At 41.8% G+C, this 24,014-nt stretch overlaps 2 protein-coding genes across 4 annotated transcripts in view; both read left to right on the forward strand.

Moving 5' to 3' along the window:
- Nucleotides 1-24,014, forward strand: part of ROR2 (receptor tyrosine kinase like orphan receptor 2) — a 236,959-nt gene that overhangs the window by 185,903 nt on the left and 27,042 nt on the right. For all 3 annotated transcript variants that reach the window (XM_048851192.2, XM_048851193.2, XM_075128632.1), the window contains exons 3-4: nucleotides 6,225-6,512; nucleotides 7,704-7,734. In XM_048851192.2, the coding sequence (XP_048707149.2) occupies nucleotides 6,225-6,512; nucleotides 7,704-7,734 (319 nt within the window). The remainder of the gene's footprint in view (nucleotides 1-6,224; nucleotides 6,513-7,703; nucleotides 7,735-24,014) is intronic.
- Nucleotides 1-24,014, forward strand: part of AUH (AU RNA binding methylglutaconyl-CoA hydratase) — a 510,281-nt gene that overhangs the window by 58,539 nt on the left and 427,728 nt on the right. The gene's annotated exons all lie outside the window — the stretch shown is intronic.

Below are 24,014 nucleotides of genomic sequence, written 5' to 3' on the forward strand. Positions count from 1 at the left end.
CCCACCCCACCCCCCAAACAAACACACACGATGACACAGACCTCAGTCTCATCCACATCTTTTCTGCCGAACCTTCCTGCCCCATCACCTGTGATTAACGTATTATTCCTGGCCCACTCAGCTGCTAAACTTCCTGTTTAAACTTGTGCCCCCACCCGTAGTCACAAGAATTATGGTTCCACTCCTCTTCCGTTTAGATAGCTACCACACTAGAGCTGTCAACTGTATGTCTTTACATACAAATGTCCCAAACTTAGGGCTTGATGATTTTGTCAAAATTGGAGAGCAGAACTTTATTTTTGTTTCTTTTCATTAAATATTTTTTCTGACGTAAGTGGTATCGTTGGAAACCCATACTTTGACAAGTATATTGAATTATTGCAACCTGGCCATCTTCCTCCTCCCATCTCTGCCTTGACAACCCAAAGCGAAAGTAAACTATGTTGTTGTTACTGGCTTTGTAAAAGTGGCAATATCAGTTTTGGAATTTTTAAATACTATGTTAAGGATGAGATAGTCTTGGAAATTGCTATTCTAATTTGTGGTGGGATGGAAGTGCATTCTCTGTTGCGAATTGAAATACTGGTGTGTGGGTGTGGGTGTTCTTCAGAAATGTTAAATTCAAATAATAGTTAGAAATTAGTTACTTGTACCCCTCCCAATAAAGAAGGTATAAAAAGATACAGAAAGGTCAATTGGTGATTTTCTAAGAACATAAGATTATCACAGTGGGCATACTGTGTCAGACCAATGGTCCATCTAGCCCAGTATCTTGCCTTCCAAAACTGTCCAGTGCCAGATGATTCAGAGGCCATGAACAGAACAGGGCAATTCACCTGTTGTCCTGTCCCAGCTTCTGACAGAAGTTTAGGGACACCCAGAGAATGGGGTTGCATCCCTGACCATCTTGGCTAATAGCCATTGATGGACCTATTCCCCAAGAACTTATCTAATTCTTTTTTGAACCAATTATACTTTGGGCCTTCACATAGGTATGATTTCCCTTTACAAAAGTTTTTTGTTGACTCTTCCACAACATATCATGTTCATCTGTGTTTCTGATAATTCTGTTCTTTACTATAGTTGCAACCAATTTGCCTGGTAGTGAAGTTAGGTTTACCAGCCAGTAATTGCTAGGATCACCTCTGGAACCTTTTTAAAAAATTGGCATCACATTCCAGTAATCTGTCACAGAATGTGATTTAAGTGATAGATTACGTACTGCAGTTAGAAATTCTTTAATTTCATATCTGAGTTCCTTCAGAACTCTTGAATGAGTACCATCTGGTGACTTATTACTGTTTAATGTATCAGTTTGTTCCAAAACCTTCTCTATTGACACTTCAATCTGGGACAGTCCCTCAGATTTGTCACCTAAAAAGAATGGCTCAGGTGTGGGAATCTCCCTCAAATCCTCTGCAGTGAAGACTAATGCAATGAATTAATTTAGCTTCTCCACAATGGCCTTGTTTTCCTTGAGTGCTCCTTTAGCACCACAATTGTCCAGGGCTTCTGATGTACATTTTTTTGCTGCTGTTAGTTTTTTGTCTTCTGCTAGTTGCTCTTCAAATTCTTTTTTGGCCTGATTAATCATACTTTTACACTTGACTTGCCAGTATTTATGCTCCTTTCTATTTTCCTAAGCAGGATTTGACTTCCAATTTTTAAATGATGTCTTTTTGTCTCTAACCACCTCTTTTCCTCTATTTAGCCATGGTGGTATTTTTTTCATCCTCTTAATTGTTTGTTTTTTTTTTAATTTGGGTCATATATTTAATTTGAGCTTATATTTTGGTGTTTTTTAAAAGATTCCATGCAACTTGCTGGCATTTCACTCTTGTGATTTAATTTCTGGTTAAAGAGCCGCCTCATTTTTGTGTAGTTCTCCTTTTTGAAGTTAAATGCTACTGTGGTGGGTTTCTTTAGTATCCCCCTGCGCGCACGCGCACACACACACACACACACGTTAAATTTAATTACATGGTGGTGGTTGTTACCGAGTGGTTCAGTTATACTAATCTCTTGGACCAGATCCTGTACGCAATTTAGAACTAAATCAAGAATTGCCTCTCCCCTTGTGGGTTTCAGAACTAGCTGCTTCAAGAAGCAGTCATTAATGGTGTCTAGAAATTTCACCTCTGTATCCTGTTCTGAGGTGACATTTTCCCAGTCAATACAGGGATCGTTGAAATCCCCCATTATTATTGGGTGTTCTATTTTTGTAGCCTCTCTAATCTCAATCTGAGTATTGTACAACCCCTGTCATCATACTGGTGAAGGGAGTCAGTAGTGTGTTCCTACTGGTATATTGTTGTTGTTCAAGCATGAAATTCTATCCATAGCTATTCTGTGGTACAGTTTGGTTCATTTAAGATTTTTACTATATTTCACTGTATGGTTTCTTTCACATATAGTGCCGCTTCTCCACCACTGTGACCTACTCTGCCATTCCTGTGTATTTTGTTCTCTTATTACCATGCCCCATCAATTATCATCATTCCACCAAGTTTCTATGATGCTTATTATATCAGTATCCTCATTTAATACCAGGTACTCAAGTTAACCCATTTTAGCATTGAGACGTAGAATTTGTATAGAAGGACTTATAAAAATTGTCAATATTTGTCTGTCTTCATGTAATGTAACTGAATGGGCCTCTTTTTCATTTGATAGTTTTTCTTTAGTTCCTACCTGTACTTTTCAACTTCTATCCTCTCCTCTTTATTAGGATATGGGGTATCCCTTTTAATAAATCCTTCCCTAAAGAATGTCTGTGTCTGAACCATGTGCTCCCCTGCACTTGTCAGCTTTCCCTTGGTTTAAAAACTCGCCTTCAACCTTTTTAATTTTACATTCCCACAGCCTGGTTCCATTTTGGTTTAGGTGCAGCCCATCCTTCCTGTATAGCTTCTTCCTTTCCCACAAGGTTCCCCAGTTCCTAATAAACCAAAATCCCTCCTTCAAACATGATCGGCTCATCTATGCCTTGAGGCCTTGCAGTTCTGCCTGTCTAACTGGCCCTGCACATGGAACTGGAAGCATTTCAGAGAATGTTATCATGGAGGTCCTGGATTTAATCTTTGACCTAGCAGCCTAGATTTGGCCTCCAGGACTCTCTCCTATCTTTCCCTATGTCATTGGTACCTACACGTACCACAACTACCAATGGCTCTGCAGTACTGCACGTAATTCTGTCTAGGTGACTCGAGAGGTCTGCAACCTTTGCATCCGACAAGCAATTCATCATGAGTTGTGACATGACATTGTCACCCAATTGTCTATTGTCAAGGTTCCTTCCCTACTCTGAACGCTAGGGTACAGATGTGGGGACCTGCATGAAAAACCTCCTAAGCTTATCTTTACCAGCTTAGGTCAAAACTTCCCCAAGGTACAAAATATTCCACCCTTTGTCCTTGGATTGGCCGCTACCACCACCAAACAAATACTGGTTACTGGGGAAGAGCTGTTTGGAAACTTCTTTCCCCCCAAAATACTTCCCAAAACCTTGCACCCCACTTCCTGGACAAGGTTTGGTAAAAAGCCTCACCAATTTGCCTAGGTGAGTACAGACCCAGACCCTTGGATCTTAAGAACAATGAACAATCCCCCCAACACTTGCACCCCCCTTTCCTGGGAAATGTTGGATAAAAAGCCTCACCAATTTGCATAGGTGACCACAGACCCAAACCCTTGGATCTGAGAACAATGAAAAAGCATTCATTTTTCTTACAAGAAGACTTTTAATAGAAATAGAAGTAAAGAAATCACCTCTGTAAAATCAGGATGGTAGATACCTTACAGGGTAATTAGATTCAAAACATAGAGAATCCCTCTAGGCAAAAACTTAAGTTACAAAAAAGATACACAGACAGAAATAGTTATTCTGTTCAGCACAATTCTTTTCTCAGCCATTTAAAGAAATCATAATCTAACACGTACCTAGCTAGATTACTTACTAAAAGTTCCAAGACTCCATTCCTGGTCTATCCCCGTCAGAAATAGCATATAGACAGACAGAGACCCTTTATCTTGTCTCCTCATTGGTCATTTTGGTCAGGTGCCAGCGAGGTTACCTTTAGCTTCTTAACCCTTTACAGGTGAGAGGAGCTTTCCCCTGGCCAGGAGGGATTTCAAAGGGGTTTACCCTTCTCTTTATATTTATGACATCTATATTTCTAATAATTAAATCTTCCATTACTATTACTCATCTCTTCCTAATAATGGGGTCCCCTCCCCTGGATACATATCCTCAGTGTGAGGATGTTCTGTCTACATGCAGGCATGTCATCCTTTTAGTTCAAACACTACAAAAATAAAATCTAACTAGAATTATATTACAACAAATGTAGCTTCATTTGTGCGTGATTGTGTAATCTCCTTCATACAGACAATTAAATAGAATTGCAAAGTATTGGGGAGAATTTTATTTTTGCAACTACCAATCCAATATTATAATTTTACTTTCTGCCGCCTTGTATTTTTTGTTATTCTCCGATGCTCCATTTAATCATTGTCTCCCTCATTTCTATGTTCTTTCCCTTTTGAATTGCTCTTTGCTTCCCTCCTTCCCCTTCCCCTCTTATTTTTTTAAAAGAATCAAATTTTTGAAGGGGTTTTTCAGGATGTCTTATTTACCATCTTTAACTGCTTCCTTCAAAAAGGCCCTACATCAAGGTGACACTTCCACTTCTTTTGAAGAGGCTGGACATGTTTCCTTCTTAATGCTCCTCCTTCCAGGAGAGTGCCTTATTGATTTCTGGTAACCTGTTCTCTCTGTCTTCCCTATCTCTGCCCACCTGGCCAAAACCATGGGTCAGTATCCTATTTGTGCAGTGCTTCTACCCTTTGTGGCTTAGTGACTAAATTGCCAGTGAGCCAACAGCATAGCTTCTCCCACATCCACGTTTTTTGTCAGTCTTCTCTCCTTTGTCTTAGTTTGTCTTTCACAATCCTCTTTTATTTCCTCCCTTCATCTTTCCCTTATGTTTTTCTCTTGTTTCATTTTCTTCTCCTTCTATCCCCACCTGTATTTCTCCTCCTCCTCTTTCCACTTCCCTCTTTTCATTCCCCTAAGGATCTCCTAGATTTCTGACCTTACCTCAGGTCATCCCGGTGCTGCTGCTTCTACATATACAACAGCCATTCTTGAGCTCAAAACTGCTGATACTGATATGAATGTTAAACAGCCTGGGTTTATTTATTAAATACTGTTCAGTTCAGTGATGATATCAACACATCTAAGTTATACCTTACATCATTGGTGAGATGTTTTTCCACAACACATTGAATACATATTCACTCCATTTTGCAAACCATTTGAAGAGGCTTGTGCCATCCAAGTGTGGAGACTTCTAAATAATATAGTAGTTCCTCACTAATTAGACGTTAGTATTAAAATAAATAAATTGGTCCATCTTTCTACAAATACAGTACATTTTATAGTACATTTTCTAGGATATGGTAGAGGTCTATGAAATCGTGAATGGCGTGGAGAAAGTGAATAAGGAAGTGTTACCTATTCCTTCACATAACACAAGAACTAGGGGTCACCCAATGAAATTAATAGGCAGCAGGTTTAAAACAAACATAAGGAAGCTTTTCACACAATGCACAGTCAAGGTGTGGAACTCGTTGCCAGAGGATGTTGTGAAGGCCAAAAATATACTGTGTTCACAAAAGAATTAGATACATTCAAAGAGGATAGGTCCATTAGTGGCTATTATCCAAGATGGTCAGGGATGCAATCCCATGCTCTGGGTGTCCTTAAACCTCTGACTGTCAAAAATTGGGGATGGATCACTTGAAATTGCCCTGTTCTGACCATTCCCTCTGAAGTATCTGGCACTGGCCATCACTGGAAGACAGCATACTGGACTAAATGGACCATTGGTCTGACCCAGTATGGCTATTCTTATGACACAAGCTAAATAGACGAGAAAAAATCTTATTCCAGAATTCCACACAGGCAGTTATAGTAGTATAAATTTACATTTTACCTTATCTCCGTGTAACTTGCCGTGTAGGTAAGCCCTCATTCATGAGACAGAAATTGGAGAATGATACTGTTCCAAATCCAGGGTGATGAGAATTTTGTTTCTGCCTAGCATATATTTAAAAGAAAACTGAAACCATTTTAAAGAGCTGTTCATAAAAATGAGCCCTTGGGCAGTCTCTTATGCAAATTTCACTGAAGTTTGATCTTTTCTGAACTTTCACTTTTACAGGTTACTTTCTGACCTTTCTGGAACCAGTCAACAATATCACCATAGTCCAGGGCCAGACAGCAATTCTCCATTGCAAGGTAGCAGGAAATCCTTCCCCCAATGTCAGATGGTTAAAAAATGATGCACCAGTGGTTCAGGAGCCAAGAAGGATCATCATAAGAAAAACAGATTATGGTTCACGGTTAAGAATCCAAGATCTCGACACTACTGACACTGGGTACTATCAGTGTGTAGCTACTAATGGAATGAAGACAATAACTGCAACAGGAGTTCTTTTTGTAAGGCTTGGTGAGTCATTTTGCATTAAAATGTGGCTTTTATGACTACTTTAATTAGTTTATAGCCTAGTTCTTAGTTTTCACAATAGCAAAATGAGAAATTAATTTGCTGTTTAAAAAACTCCCCTCAGCATTAAAAAAATAAATAAAAGTTATTGCCTAAGACCTCTCTTGTTATGCACAAGAGCTCTTAGCTAAACCTGATACCCATTTACTTGCAATAAAAGAAAGGAAATACAGATGGAATGGTCTGTAAATATACATCTCAAAGAAAATCACAAATGTTAAAGACGACCCAGTACAAGGTACAAAAATGGTATGTTTCATTGCTTTCAAATTATCACAATATTCATAGAATCATAGAATATCAGGGTTGGAAAGGACCTCAGGAGGTCATCTAGTCCAACCCCCTGCTCAAAGCAGGACCACTCCCTGAACTCACTCTGTAAAAAAGAGCTTTTGAAAGGAAAAGGGGAATGAATAACAGTTCAAAGTGTTCACTGGTGTTTGTAGTTTGGAGCCCAATCATTGTGAGAGACTGAATGCCCTCCAATGGGTGAAATTAATGGAAGTTGAGGGCACACAGTACCTGGTAGGAGGAGCTCATCCCTTTTGAGGGATTGGTCACTTAATCTGCAGCCAGGACTTCTTTTTATGTGTTTTTTAAAAGTCCCTGAGGTGGTGGCACAAAACTCTAGGGACGCTCCATTTCCTAGATACTGTTTAATATTGTTAAGGTAATGACTAACTCCGCTATTTGTTTAGAGAGATGTATTAAATACTAGGGCATCATATCATGTTCCTTTTGTGACACAGGTTACAGGCATGCCCCTGACACATCCTAACAGCTCTGATATTAAGCCTAAAATGATTTTAATTGGGCTTAGTAAGAGATAAGTGATATGCCAAGATAATGCTTTGTATTTTTGAGGGTGTATGTTTCTATACCATGAGATGCATTCTAACAAAAATGAAGTCCACTCAGGTTTCTGCCTGAGTAGACAGAAGATTCATGTGATTTTTATTTGTGGTTTTGAAAATAACCGTATTGTGGGCAGGAACTCACAGCCTTTTATTTGATGCTTTGCAAACCTTCCTTAAAGAAATCTATGGAGTTCTATTTAGCCTGCTACTAGCTTTTCTTAATGCTACAGTCATGAGCTGAATTTGTCAATAATTTGTATTTGTTTTATGTTCATAGGTCCAACAAACAGCCCGAATCACAATTTTCAGTAAGTACTTTTTGGAAATCATTTACTGCATCCTTAATGATTTTGCTGTGAAAGAATTTGGGTCATAAATCCTGTAAACACTGCTGGCAGTCACCACATGTCTTTGCTAAAAATATTTAGCTTGATTGAAAACCCTCAGAATGGCTGAAGTCTTTTCAAACAAGGATAGCATTGTATTACAGTTAGTTTTGGTTTGACAGAATTTTCTTAAGCAACTTCTGCTTGCATATTTCGTATTTTAGAGATGCAAAATACTGCAAAACTGTGATTCTAGACAGTAACCATTTACAGGACAAGCATGAGCAACACTGGTGGTCAGAAATGAAGAGGTCAAATTTTAGGTCACTGTGGTTGTAACTTTACCCATGTTATGTTACTGTAACTTGAAAAATCAAGTAAAATTAGTTCAGGTATTTGTCTCTGAATAATTAGGAAACCTCTGTTCTGTAATGTAATTTATACATGAATGTTTCATGATGGCTTCCTTATTTCTGTCAGCTGCCTGGAGTTGGTGGGCTAACCAAATTACCAAAAAAAAAAAAGAAAGAAAGAAGGAAGATTGGCTTTGTTTTGCCATTACTGTTGCATTTGTTTGAATAAATTTAAGTAAGCTTTATTGTATCATTTCTTCATGTAAATTCTGTGAAGCTAGTGTTCAGTAGTAGATTGTTCAGAGGCTTATAACTGGGTCAGTTTAGGCACATTTTCACAGGTATGGCAAAAGTCCTGACACCAGGCTGACTCGCCCCAGCTTCCCACCTCCCCCTCCCCCCCAGTCCCTTTTCAAATTTTAAGTCTTTTCTCCAAAGCATGGAGGCCCTAGAGCTTTTCAGAGAAATAGTTGTAAGATTTTTTTTTTAACATGGGCAAAACAACATATTTCCCCCTAACTTTATTTCTGGAAATGACTGAACCATTTTACCTGAAACTTTCCACAAAAAAAAGTGGCCATTGGCAGACACCTAACATAGACAATTTCAGCATGAAATGGTTTAAATTTAACAGTTGGCAACAGGATCTTATCATGGAAATTGTTGGGCAACTTGAAATACAGATTTCTTTGCACAAACCACCTACAATTGATGTTTAAAATCTGAATGTGGTAGGGAAATAGGGGGATCTGGAATGTGGGTAGGGAATAATGGATGTGGGTATGGAGAGAGATGTTGCGGAGTGTGGTTTTGGGGAGACATAGGGAAGAGAATACATGTCACCACTGATAGCTAACAATGTTGATAACTATTAGACTTCACTCCACTGATACAGACTTCATTAGAAACTCAGAAATTCCTTCTACATAGGTGCTCATTCAAGTGCATATACCATGAAAACAAGCATAAAAAAGCAAGAAAATCACTAGTTAGTCCTCACCCCACAGTTGCAACTTACAACTATGATTTTGCCTTCTCAGCATTACTGTAACTTGACTATATCCACCACCCAGAGCCACACGCCTCCTCTCTTCATCTTCACACACAAGGAGGAACTTTAACTTCAATACCAAATATCAGCTATTGAAAAACAGTGCACAGCATTGTACATCCTCATTACATCACCTAAATAACATTCCTGGGGCATGTTACCAACAATAACTTCACAAAGTGTTAAACGCCCCATAAACAATAATCTAGCACACCAGTCTTAAATGTCACCATCAACTAAATCCTCATCTGACTATACACACTAGCCTTCTCCTTCAACACAATAAGAGATCATCATCCCAAACAATTAGAAAGCATCCATCCCTGATGACTCTAGTGTCTGAACTGAAGACTGCACATTTTGTGTGGAAATGGGAAGACGTGTGTTCTTTGGCTGGTGGATATGGAAGAAGAAGTTGCAAGGGTTGGGTGAGCACTTTAATGTTTTCTTGCCTTTTATGTTTGGTGGTGGAATTATCACTTTAGCAATCTTTAAATGCCTTGGAATTAATTTTTTGTTTTCAGGAATTAATATGTGTATTTAAGAAGTATTTGAGACAGATTCAGGCTCCCGTTCCAGAAGCTTTGCATAGGGGACATGGCTGGGAAAAACAGGATGTGACTGGGGTGATCCAACAATTTATTCCTAGCAGTCAGAACAGTCCATCAAGAACATAAGCTGCTAGGCATAGGTTAAAGTAGCCTTGCTAGCCAGAGAATCCAGTTTTATTTAACGTCTTTTGCCCCTCTCTGAGGTATGCTGAATGTAATTCTGACATGCACCAAGATTCTGGGCTTTCTTATTTGCTCGTCTTCTAGTTGAAAATATCTGGGGGTTTTTTTCCAGGTATATCCGATCAATACTTCTGTCTTTTTCATTGTATTTTGGGGTCTTGTATTTTGTCAAGTATTAATTTTTGTTTTGGCTGCAAGTGATTTTTTTTTTTAAATTATGCAACCAGTCATGTATGCATGGGTGGGTGGGAGCAGGGAGTGAGGGAAGAGGAGGAGAGAGATGGCCTTCTGAACTGCCAGCAGAACTAGACTACAGAAGGAATTGGTGCGGAACAAAGGGCTCATTTTATTCATTAGCCATCCAATCCAGTTTCCATCTGAAGCACAAAGTTCCATGCCTCTTGGTATTAATGTTTTTTAAAAAGATACACTTCAGTGAGAACACTGAAGTCAGTTGTACCTCATTTTAAAACAATCCCTAAGTCTTGAAGAATATCAACCTTTATCTGTTTGATATAATCTATCATATAAATTTTCATTTAATCCATATGCTTATGTTGCGGCCATATGCTAAACCGGGCTTCTAGAAGACTGTGTAACAATCAAGGATTGCCAAACACATTAAGAGTCAGATTTGCCCATATAAAAAAGGACTGTAGACTTCAATAAGGATGAAGTCAATAGGGTTTCATAAAAGCCTAAGTAAGGTTGTATAACAATTACACTAAAGACATACAGATTTTAATTTTCTTTTAAAGACTTTCTAGAAGAGGTTGGTTTAAATTTTTTCCATAAAGGTTTATAATTATTTGTAAAGTTCTGGAGTATGTTTCCAGAAAGATGTAAAAATACAGATTTATCAAAATTACCACATTTGGTTTGTAAATCAATTCTAGTTTGGTGATTTGTATTATCCAACCATTAACTTTTAATTCCCTGGCTGATGGCCGTGGTAAAAGCACACTTTCAAATCTATAATGGAAAGTTGGTTTTTTTGTTTGTTTTTATTTTTTTTAAAGTGTCTGACCATCCTTTGCTGTGGTTTGAAGGTTGTCACATTTTCCGTTTCATAATACAGCAGTAGAGGAATGGTTAGACACAACAAAAACGCATTCCTTTTTGTTTTACTGTGTAATCCTGTTATCGTCTACGATCAACGTTACTCACTTCTGAAAAGGAATTGCAATTTGCCCTTCTATCAGAAAAGAAGGAGCCCTGGGGCCTTTAAATCACTCCGCTGCAGAGGTGGCTGGGAGCCCCAGGGCTCAGGGGGTGAATTAAAGGGCCCAGGGCTCCCGGCCATCGCAGAGCTCCGGGCATTTTAAATCTCTGCTGGAGCCCGGCTGCCAGAGCCCCGGGGCTCCGGCAGCTGGGCTCAGGCGGGGATTTAAAGGGCCCGGTGCTCCAGCCAATGCTGGGAGCCTCCGCCCGAGTCCCACTGCCAGAGCTCTGGCAGCCGGGCTCCGGTGGTGCTTTAAAGGGCCCAGGGGTACTGCCACTGCGGGGAGCCCGTGGCCCTTTAAAGCACCGCCCAAGTCCAGCTGCCGAAGTTCCGGAGGTGATTTAAAGGGCCTGGGGCTCCCTGCAGTGGCAGGAGCACTGGGTCCTTTAAATCACCGCCAGGGAAGCCGGTCCGGTCCGGCATGGTATACTGGCTCTTGCCGGTAAGCCGGACTGGACCGGCTTACTTTCACCTCTGGATAGAGGGAAGGGGAGTTTGAGGGGGTGGTCAGGGGCCTGGGGTGTGGATAGGGATTGGGGCGGTCAGAGGGTGGGAAATGGAGGGGGTCCCCGGGGGGCAGTCAGGAATGAGAGGAGGGGTTGGACGGGGCAGTGGGGGGCAGTCAGGGAACAGAGAGCAGGGGGAGGTGGATGTGGATGTGGATGTGGCAGGAGTCCCGGGGAGTGGGAGGGGGGAGCGTCAGGGGCGAGAAGCAGGGGGTCAGATAGGGGTCGGAGCCAGGCCACACCTGGCTGTTTGAGGAGGCACAGCCTCCCCAAACTGGCCCTCCACACAATTTTGGAAACCCGAAGTGGCCCTCAGGCCAAAAAGTTTGCCTGTCCCTGCCCTAGAGCTATGTCTCCACCGTCAACTGGACGTGGGTCCAAGCAGGTGGTTGTATGAGAATCCCTCTGCGATCCACATCTAAACCTCAGAAATATGGGTTTGAAGGCATGTGTAGGGCAAGAACGCTAGCATACCTGAGCAGTGTGGGTATGAACATGCCTTGGGCAATGGCATAGCCCTCTACTTGTGCCAATTTGTAGTGTGGACAGGGGCAAGGAGCATGTCCTGAGTCCCACGATCAAAAGTCTTCCAGCCCTGTTCTCACAATGCGCCGAACTCTTTCCTGCTTGACCCTTACCCAAATCTATAAAGGTCTCTGTCCCATCATTCTCACCCATAATAGCAAGCTGCACTGACCATTTAACAGTTTTCACTGCACCCGCACACATGAACATGGAACATGCTCCGAGAGTAGCCATCTGGTCAGCCGAGCACACCTGGGTGCTCATCAATGTGTGGTCTGAGTTCACTGTACTCCACGACTTCTCCCGCAGCATGAGGAACTTACACTTGTACTGGGAAGTTGGGGAGGGGCTGGCACCAGTCTCATTCACTGTACTCCAGCCCAGTGCCAGGGACAGATAAAGCATCCCAGGTTCCAGTACCACAGGGCAAAAGACTCCAGCAGTTGCGCTGGGAGGGGCCTCTAACATGACCATTCTCAAAGAGCTGGACTGGGTGCTCTCCAGCACTCCCAGTACTGAGCCTGAGGGACACATGACCCCTTTCCTCAAACCCGCCAGCCTCATTGTCTGACAGGGTGCTGAAGAAGGCCAGGGTGTGGAAGCAGTGGGGACAGGGGAGGAGGAGGCCCCAGAGGAAGAAGAGGATGTTATCCTGCACCTCTGCGTGAAGGAGCTGGTTCTGGAAGTCCCTTCTGAAAAGGAGGGAGGCCCTGAGACTCAGCAGAAACCAGAACCCAAGACAAGTAAGCTAAAACTCTACCCTCCCCACCAACATCCCCTCCCTCGTTCTCTGGGTCTGCATGGAGGACTGGAAGGCCACCCACCCCTTCTGTCAACACATACAATGGTCCCCAACCAAAACGCAACTTAAATTCAACATTTTATTGAATTACCATGAACCACTATGCAGCTTTTGGCAGAAGCTATAGAACAGATTATCAGCTAACTATCATGTTACTCATGGGTCTGTGCGTTTGTTGGCCAACAGTCTGACAGCAAGGGTGGGGGTGGGGAGAAAGTTCAGGTTTGGGGACAGGACATTTGTATGTGATTAATGGTTCTCCAAAGTTACAGCTGTTTTCTGCTCCTTTCAAGATCACAGACTTTCAGTACAGTAATCCCCCACAGCTCTACAAATGGGAGCTATGCGAAAGGGAGGGTCGGTTTAGTATCAGGGCCGGGACGGAAAAGGAGAACCTTTGCTTCTGAGAGGAATGTGACAGTGGTCCTCTGTCACAGTATGAATGTTCTCAAGCATTGCCGGTCCCTAGTGTCCAGCGTCTTCCTGCTTGAAGCCAGGCTGCACAAGTCAGGAGAAAGGGGGATGGGTGAGGGATCCGCTCCCACAGCTGCACAGACACCCTGCAGTGTCCCTTTGCAATGGGGAGGCGAGTGGCTTGCAGTCTTGACTGGAAAGTTCACGGAATGTGACTCTTTATTCCTCCCTGTTCCTTTCTCCAGTCTTTGCTGGATAAAGGGACCAGGTTTCCTGACAGTGCAGGGGGAGGCTTAGGGGTGGGTGGGTGGGCATTTGCATTGGTTTGCGACTCCCTCTCCATGCAGGCTCCATCTGCTAGCTTGGAATGTAGTCTATTTCCATGCAAATTGCTTGCCAGTTCTGTAAGCATATGTCAGCAAATTTCTGGTACAGCAGAAACTCAAGCTGGTTCTTAAGGTTCAATGGCAGTGCCAATTTGCTTGGTCCACCTTCATAGCTCTCCAGACCCCTCCATTCAGCAATAAGTACAGGGGTGACAAGTAGCACAAATATCTCTCTGGCATAGATTGCCGGATCCCCACATCATGCCCTTTTCCAGTCTGGTACTTTCAAAATTGTATGTTCTCCAACTGATGACCAGCCTTCAAAGAAGAAATACATACACGTCAATGCATTAAAATTTTAAAACCATTAGTTCATGCACCCTTCCATTTTCAGCAGATGCTCCTTTCTGGGGGGCTGCAGAAGTTGTCTGTGATACTGAAGGATGCTGAACAACTGCATTCCTGAAATGCTGAAAAGTATCAATACTGAGACATAGGACCCAACCACCTACCCCATGACGATGACGTAGCCACAGGACTCCTTGCACAACATCCTGGACTGGCACCCAAAATCCCTCCTGGGGAGCCTTGTGACTATGCAGGAGGGGAACAATGAGCCTGAGACTGTGCCTGAAGACCAGCATGTATCTGGCCCCCAAACCCTGCTCAGAAGATGACCCATTTGTCCCCCAGAACATACTGCCACCATGTCCCTCACCCCTTGTTTGGGGGATTGGGAGGTCAAGGCCAAGGAGACAGGGTCATAGGCAGCAAAGTTTTTAGGTTCTTTGGGGTGTCTGTTCCTTTATGGTTTCATTCACGGTTCCTTTTAAAAAAGTGTTCAGAGTTAATGCTACATGTACTAGTTTCAATAAATGTTAGTTTCTACACATGCAATTTGATCATTTGAGTGGCATTGGTAGCAGGACTGTAACAGATTGGATTTTTCCCTTCCTATAAAAAATGGTCTTGGATTTCATAAAGAAAGGGTTGACTGAGAAAAGTTGAAAAATAGGCTAATAGAGGTTGTTGCTATTAATACATGTGGTTTGGATTCTCAAAACAAATACTAACCCAAATATAAAAATGAAGTCGTACAATGGAACTTTACCTTCTTCCATGCCATTGTCTAAACATGATATTTTTATTGTACCACTAGCAGATCCTGGCCCTCAAAACAGGAATATCAGCTATAGGAGGGTCATTTATTGTGAGATCTTACAGTAACATTGGGGATCCTATGCTCCCGCACCCTGTTGTTGACACAGAAAGAAGGGGCTCTGGTCAGAGCTTCCTTATGCTCTGCAGAGCTCCAGCTGTCAGATTGGCCCCTACTGGACATGGGTAGCTGGCATAATTTAAAGCATACTTCAGGCTGCGCTAAATTAATGTTACGGTGGACATACCTGACACATAGCTAATACAGGGTTGGGGGAAATGCAAAGGGTGCCTCTCCTCCCCTTCCTTAATTGTGCTGTGTTCTCATTGGCCACAATTGAAGATCTGGGCCATTGTTCTTCCCTGTAACATGACTCTTCTAAATCTGTTTGTTGACTTTGGTCAGAAGATAGAGCATCTGTCTCTGGCTTATTAATCCTTAAAAGTTGAATCTCTTATGTCACATCTTGTGAAGTATGTATCTGTTTTTATTGCTATAAGCATAGCTAAATGGGAAAACTGCCATCTGTTTATAATACTTCAGAATTTTTAAGATTGTCTGAAGGGTTTGGACATATTACTTGCAACCTTGCTTCACATAGGCTACAACATACAGTCCTGTAATGTATTCGATGAAAGATAAAAGTATAAAAATGTGGTAAATGTTTGTTTTCCTGTAAATCCCATACTTTGAGTTTAAAATGTAAACTTGCCGACAGATATAAATGCACTGTCTAATGTCACCATGTGGGAGGTTTGACACACAACTTGTATGAGTGTTTCCCAGGTGCCTCCTTCATATGCAGTAGAGGTCAAATGTATCTTTTTTGGCTAGAGAGCTGCAGTTTGTTTTTAGTAGTCAGCATGCTATCACATTGGTCAAGTGGGAAGCAGTAACTCAGGTGCACAGCGTATAGCTAAAGGCCAAATGCATCTCTGACCTCATAAAATTTGACTCCCAGATGCCCTCTCCCAGTGAACACAAGGGAGAGATGCCCTCTCCCAGGGAAGGGAGCTGATCGGTAACAGGTACTTATTTTTGGTGAGATCAAAGAAACAATTTGAATTATTCTGTCAAAGAAGTTACAAGTAGGGCTTGTTTGTGCATTTGTTATTTTTAAACAATGTGTATATGTAAATCGATATGCAAATTAGCGATAGCCCTAAGGCTTATTCCGCTACTGCAGCTGTTGGACATCCCTGATGATCTTTAGTTTGTTTTGAATTTACTTTTAACCCCAACTGTTCAGTAACTTAAATGGCTTTCAAAGTATTTATTGTGTCCCTACAAAAGGGCAGTTGTTTGTTCCTGTGACTTCCTGTGCAGCATTTTATGCCACATTGAGTTTAATTAGAGTGCCTTAGGATGCATACTGGCCTTAAAGTGGGTGAAAGGTATGCATGGGTGAGGGGAGGCAAGAAGATAGAGGGAACACTATTATCATAAAATCTAATCAATTTCAAAAAATGAGTTAAAAGTAATTTCAGGTATTACACCTGCCCATAAGGCATCCTGCCTATTTTTATGGTTTCATAATCACACTTTCCTATTTTTAAATGCTTTATTTTCCCCTTTTGCTCTTTGATAGAACCACACAGACAATATGTGAAACTTACCTAATTGACTGTTGTTTGAGAAAAAGTGAAACAGACAGTACAAAGTAAACAAACTGAAAAAAGACAGCTTTTTACTTTTTAATTAAACTAAAATTATCTGAGATGGTGTTTGTAATAAAAATAGGTTAAAAATTCCAATAGAAGTGACTTTTTTTTAAAAAAAAGCTTCTAATTCCCCATTAAGTCTAAAATATGAGGTGACATAGGAAATATTTCTCTAAAAATTAAGTAATGTAAAACATTTACACCCTCCCCCCCAAAAATTACTAACCACAATGTCTTTTTTGACATTTTATTAAGTCTGGTAGTAATATGAAAAAAAGGGGTAGTTATTTCAGAGCCACATTTTTGTCAGTTTTGGTTTATATAGCTGCAAGCATGAAAGAAGTAGTTTCAAACTTAGTTTTGTTTGGTTTACAAGTGAAATTTTTTTTTTGGTTTACAAGTGAAATTCACAAGCCTAAGCTATATCTCCCCCGCTTTAGAGTTGGAAAATCAGTATTTTCCAAATTCAGAATGGGAGGTAAACTTTCTCTTGTTGCATTTACAGCCCTTCTGTGTATTTGTGAAACTGTTCTCTCGATATGTTGAACTACAGAAATTTTGACATTTTCACCTACTTTATTCTACAAAATCAGTTTTGAAAAGTACCTCTTTTGACACTCTAAGTGTCAATAGAATGGCTCATTGTTTTGCAATACTCAAAGGGCTAAAAGAAGTGCATGAAATGTGTGTAATGTTACTACAGCAGGTTTCCCAGAAAGTGGGGAAAAACCTGCCTGAGCTGTCAATGGTATTAGGAAATTGTTTAATATGAAGGTAACTCCCTCTTTCTTTCTTTCTTTCTTTCTTTCTTTTTAAGATCAGAGTCTATCTTTCCATTCTCTCCTCTGTTGCAATGGACTGCAGTTTATTAAATGTTACACTAAATCATAATTATAACTGCCAACTCTGTTAAACCGGAATCTGAAATTAGAGAAAACATTCTTTGGAGGTTGTATTCTGTGTTTGCAGGGTTGAAATACTGTAGCTGCTTCTTAAATATGATCCGAGATGGTCTGAAGTGGTTGTGGTGTGCTTAGTCGACTGTTTACAGCCCAGTGCTCCAGTGGCTCTCATACTCTCTCACAATCTCTCTGATGGCTGTCAGCAGCATGTTTGAGATTAGTGTGTAAAAGCTTTAGGAGGTTACCAGGTGCTGCTATTAAAATGTGTTTTTCTGCCATTATTAGTTGGGTTGGTTTTTTTTTGGCGGGGGGGGGGTAATGAAAACAATGGTCATCGTACATTCATATCTCCATTACCCAAGCTGACAGAAATCTCAGTACATGCAGAACATTAGTGTGAGGCATGAAAAGCTAAGTGCTTCCGTACTAAGTTTAGGAACAATATTTGTTTTCTTAATTGAATTTCTAAGTATTTTTATTGATTATTAACTTTATATATGATTAGGTGAATTTATGCAGCTGCCATGTACCATTGCTTATAACCAATAAATTGGCATAACTTGACGTGCATGGAGTCCCAAAGTAAATGACAATTGTGACTTTTGAACATAGGCCAGTTTGCTTTACCAGAGCTTTGTACGATAGTCTCCACTAATTTTTATAATATAGTAGCAGAGTTCAGACGAATAGATGTTGCACTGAGGTATGAATTCGAAGGAGGATGGAGAAAAAAAGAGAATGCTTTAGAAATAAATGATGATTGACACCCAGTAATTGGTTTTGAATTGAAAGGAACAAAAACTAAAAGAAAATGATCATTTAGGATTATGCATATTGCACCCTTTCAGGAAATGTATAGTAGTTGGGAGCTATTTGATGTAAACTTCCCTTGAATTCCAGAGGCATTGGTTGAGATCGGTGTGTCATTCCAAGCGCTTTAAAATAGCAAACTGAAAAAATATCAGTCATGTGGAATTATATTGACATCTGCATGGCTCATCAGGGTTGGAAACTTTAGCTCTGCTACACTGATCTCTGCCTCTTAAGTGAGTAACTGATAGCCATAGCAGGTTTTCATCCTCTGTGTGGGCCAGCACTAGAGGGGATGAGAGATACAATTGGCCAGTGGGTTTCACAGATATTTGCTGACAGCGGAGGAATGGTGAGATTTAGGAATTTTGGGTTCCATTCCAGGTTCTGGAGGGGTGTGTTCTCTAGTAATTAGACACTTCTAACTCTGTCCAAGTACCATATCGCTTCCCCATCCCCCAGCTTCTTGTCCCAGTCTGCCCCTTTCCATTCCCACCAAACTCCTTGTTGCAATCCCAGTCTTCCCCCTCACTCCCAGGCTCCCTGTCCGAGGTTCCGCATCTATTCTCAGTCCTAGTCTCTCCTACCCCTCCCGCAGCCAGGTTCCTTGTCTCAGTCTGCTCCTTCCACCACGAGCAAGTCTGGTTCTTGTCCCTTCTGAATTTCAGTCAGGTGGCTTTCTCCATACTGCCTGGGTGCCAACAGGGGCAGTCATTGAGAGCACAGGAGAGACAGTCTCCCTGCTCTGAGTTCTAGGTCCCAGCACCCCAGCAACTTGCAGTAGCCAGAAGTAGTAGCTGCAGGAAGAATCTTTGGAGAACTGACTGGCAAATTCTGTCAAGTCTCTACTCTGTGTGTGTGAACTGAGATTTTAGAAAGGCTTATAATTTGGCCAAATTTGGGCAGTTTTTCATGGGAACTGCAAAAGACACATTCCTGACACCAAGCTTGTTCCCCCACCTAATTTCATGAAGCATGAGGGTGCCAAAGCTTCTCAATGAAATGGTTGTAATTTTTTTTATCATGAGCAAAACATGTATTTTTCCCTAACCTCATTCTTAGAAATGACTGAGCCACTGTTGCTGAAACTTTCAAAAAAACCCCATCATCTGAAGGCAGAATTGTCATAGAAAATTTAAGGGAATTTAAGCACAGATGCATGCTAGCTCTCGTCAAGCTAGCACCTAAAAGTAGCAGTGTGGCTGCAACAGCAGAGGTGGTGGCTAGGACTGAGCTCCCAAGCATAATCCCCAGCTGTACAAGCCACCACAGCCACACTGCTATTTTTAGGCACGAGGTCCAGCAGAGCTAGCCTGTAAATGTCTTCCCAAGGAGGGAATCACATCTCCCAGCTGTTGTGTACCTGAAGAGCTCTGGGTAAGCTTGAAAGCTTGTCTCTCTCACTAACCAAAGTTGGTCCAATAAAAGATATTACCTCACCCACCTTCCATAGAACATTCCCTGAAATTTCAGAATTGATTGGATGCAGCACATTATCACGTTACAGATGTACAAACAGAGAAATGCGGTCAAATTGAGCGTAAGGCGTTCGCGAGCTCAGCCAATAAAATTTCAGTATAACCATTTCAACAAATAGGAATGCCATGAGCATGTTTGGGTGCATACTGAATACTTGGTTTAATACATTACATCACATGATCTAATTAAAAGTAACAAATTAAACATGCCTGATGCTGTTTTGGAGGACAGTCTTTATTTTTTAGATATTATTAGATATTAATTTTGGAGCTTCGACTAATAAAATGCCCCTTGCTTGAAGTCCCATTTTTTTCAGGGAATTCTTTCTAGATAACTTTTTCTTAACAAAATTAAATAAATGTTAATCGCCAACCAATAAAATGCCAGTGAAAGTCTGATAACATCCCATTTCACTTTATTTAGATTAAAGGCCTGAAACATTAAATATTGTAACAACTATATTCTGGGGTGCTCCAAAACTGAATGAGTGTGTGGTTCCAACATTCATGGGCCATATCCTCAGCTTATATAAATTGTCATAGCACCAATTGCTTGAGCTGTGACTGTTTATACAAGTTGAAGATCTGGTCCCGTCTGTTTAGGTTTAGGCACTCTACTGAGCCTGTTGCACTAGCCAACTCTAGTCTTCCCAGTATCTTTGCAACTCCACTCTTACTTGTCGTTAGGGATGGCTTAAATCTCCTCTTCCCACATTAAATAATTTTTAATTAAATAATATTTCTTATCTTGGAGTAGGTGAGGTCAGTAACATAGGGAGAGAGTCAGAAGTTGAGGTTTACATGCTTATTGTGGACATATGGATGGAAATTTTTAAAGGCACTTACCAGTTCCATTCATGATATCCTTTCTACAGAATTTTTAAACTAAATATAGATATCTGTTATATTCTATAGGTTGCTTTAAATCAAAGGTGGGCAAACTATGGCCCACGGACCAGATCTGGTCCATCAGGGCTTTGGATCTGGCCTGCAGGATTGCCACCACCATGGCGCCGCAGGCCCTGCACCGCTCTCCGAAGTGGCCAGCACCACATCCCTGGGAGAGTGGGGGGTAGAGGGCTTGGTGCGCTGCCCTCACGTGCGGGCATCGCCCCTCGCTGCTCCATTGGTCAGGAATGGGAACTGCAGCCAATGGGAGCTTCGGAGGAGATACCCGCAGGCGAGGGCAGCTCATGGAGCCCTGCACATCACATCTCAGGGGCCGCAGGGACGTGGTGCCGGCCGCTTCCGGGAGCAGCGCAGGGCCAGGGCAGGCAGGGAGCCTGTCTTAGCCTCGCTGTGCACTGCTGCCACCTGAGAGCCACTCCAGGTAAGTGGTGCCAGGCCAGAGCCTGCACCCCTCCTGTTCCCCAACCCCCTGCCCCGAGCCTCCTGCCGGACCCCTCCTGCTCCCCAACCCCTGCCCTGAGCCCTCTCACACATTCCGCATCCCCTCCTGCACCCTGAGCCCCCTCATACACTCCACACCCCTCCTCTGCCCCAACCCCTTGCCCTGAGCCCCTTCCTGCACACCACACCCCTTCCCACACCCCACACTCTCTCCCACACCCCAACCCCCTGCCCCAACCCTACATGGTCCTGCATGCAATTTCCCCACCCAGATGTGGCCCTCGGGCCAAAAAGTTCACCCACCTCTGCTCTTACATGGTTGTTAGAATATAATATGAAGGTTCCTCCTACTAATTTGATAACAATCATATGGGGCCATGAATCTATTTATCCATTTATTACATTAAAAGAGAAATCCCCCTCAAATTATTTTAAGTAATCCTTTTGTGTTACTTGCATATGGTACAATAGATTAATGGGATATTTATTTTTAAAACTTAATTTTCTGAAATATATCTGTCCAGATTCTTAGAATGCTGATCATCTTGATGTTTGGGTGCACGTAGTGGACAGTGACAATAGTAGATATTGCACAATAACCAGCCCAGATCTAACAATCCTGTAGACCAAATATTTGTACAATTACATTTTTATTTTGTGTATCGATCAGGAGAAATGCAAACTCCATCAGGCTCTTTACTATTTAATCTTTTAGGCTCTGATTCAGGAAAACACATGCGCTTTTGCCTCTGTGTTTTCCTGAATCGGCACAGATTTAAGCATATTCTTAAATGCTTTTTTGCATTAAGGTTTAATATCCTTCAAGTTGCTGAGTTCCCTCAACTCCAGTTCACTCATCTGGCAGGATTGGGCTCCTAGTTACTTAACGTTCAATCTGTTAATTGTTATCGGAGCAGAGAAATGAATCAACATTATTACTAAGAACACTTAAGAATCTCTCTATCTCCTATTGTCACAGACATCTTTGATTTAAAGTAAAACACTAAATTATTCATGAACAATGCATAAATGCCATGATTTACTGATAGCAGTTGAACAGGATATAAATGAGTTCTGGATACCTACTTAATGGATAACAATTCATATCCTTAGTTTGCCTTAGCTAACAATTTGTTAGTCAATAGTAAAATGTTCAAGGTAGGAGAATTCCTGTTTATTGTTGACACACAGCTTTGCAGGAAAGAGTATGGTATCTTTAACTTCTTAAACAAAGTAATTTTAATGTATAAGTTTTCCTTATGTTCTAGCTTGAGTTTGTGGGACCAAGACAGAAAGAAGAAAAACTCTCATTAGCAAATATTAGGTCCCTCTTAGCAGTACCTGCTTTCAAAATGCGTTCAATGAACCCTTCTGTTTGATAGTTAAAAATCTCTAAATCATCGTGTTTCTGTGCACCATCTATGTAAAACCTGTGTGCCATCATGTGTGTTCCTGTTGCCTGAAGTTCTGTCTGGGATTTTGTAACATGTATTAACATATGAAATATCATCTTCAACATCCAAATTTAAACTAGGAATATTCTACATTTTTCAACATAAGCCACTGGGTCTGATCCTCTTTATTGTCAAGGACACCAAGTGCATGCCCACTTTAGGCTCTTATTGGTTTATCTATTCCTATTTACCTCCAGGAAAGGAATTTAATATAGAATGAAGTTTCCATGAGTCACTCTTCAGTTGTTTGGACATTTTCCTCTAATATGCCCTCCAGCCTGTTCAGCTGTGACAGTTGTGTACAATAGATTGTGTTACAGTTATCATGTGTTGCATTCTGTTCATATTTATTCTTTTCACTATTTCAGCTTTTCCATTAAGAAAGGCCCCTTTGTTTTGTAGGTCTTTTCTTTGATGTCTTTGTCTAGGTGGTGGAGTATCATCTATAAAGTTAAAGTAGTATTTAGAGACTCTAGACGGTAAGAAGAGTTAGATAAGCAGTCAAAGCAGGGACTGCTGCACTGGGGGAAAAGGGTAAAAAGGGGGCCAGGTGGAGCTACCCCACCCCTTAGCACCTCTGGCTCCAGAACAGTTCAGCAGAGACTCTCTCTTACCCCCACTTTGGGGGTACTAGAACCCAGATGATGCCTCCCCTCTCCTAAAAAACTGAAGAGGAGCCAGCCAGACACGCCAGCCCAGAGGAGCAGCTGCAGCCAAAGCAGGGATCTTTGGACATTCAGAGAACTTGCTGCAGTTTTGACTGGATTGTCTCTGCTCTATGCTCAGTGGCAGCATTAGGCACCTGCAACCCATGCAATTGCAGGGGGGTCTGAAGCAGTGAGTTCGGCTTCCGATAGGGTGACTCAGTTACTTGTCCCTGGTGACAAAGTGAAAGCCAAAGTGAATCACAAACACTGCCCAGCATGATGATGCAGGGACACAGACCCCTACTAACATGACTGGCAGCAACGCCGGTAGGGGCCCCCGAATTGCGCTTTGCAGGGGGCCATGATGAGGAAAACGCCGCCACTGCACTGTGCTGATTGGCTGTTTGCTGCAACCTTCTCCTTCCCCCTTACGCAGTCTCTTCACTCCACACCTGTCGCTCAGGCTCCCCTCTCCCCTGCCCTGTTCCCTCACCCGCCTTCCCTTCAGTGTCACCTCTCCCTTCCCTTTTCTGCCCATGTAGCTAATCCCCTCCTTACTAAACCCCCTTCTCCTCCCAAAAAAAGAAACTGTGGCACTAACCTGCTGTTTGCTGACATCACAGTGTGGTGTTTCCCTTCCTCCATCCTGCCTGTCTTGCTTAGTTAGATTGTGAGCTCATCAGGGCTCTGCTGCTCTGTGTTTGTACAGTCCCTAGCGCAATGGGCCCTATTCTTGATTTGGTTCTTAGGCACTACATAATAAACATGATTAATAATAGTAGTGTAAATAGTATGTATTAGTAGGGTTCAGTATATTTATGCAATGCCTGTCGTACACAGCATTTTATATATTGTAAATATTTCAAAT

The sequence above is a fragment of the Caretta caretta genome, chromosome 5, assembly GCF_965140235.1.
Source record: "Caretta caretta isolate rCarCar2 chromosome 5, rCarCar1.hap1, whole genome shotgun sequence".
Classification (NCBI taxonomy): domain Eukaryota; kingdom Metazoa; phylum Chordata; order Testudines; family Cheloniidae; genus Caretta; species Caretta caretta.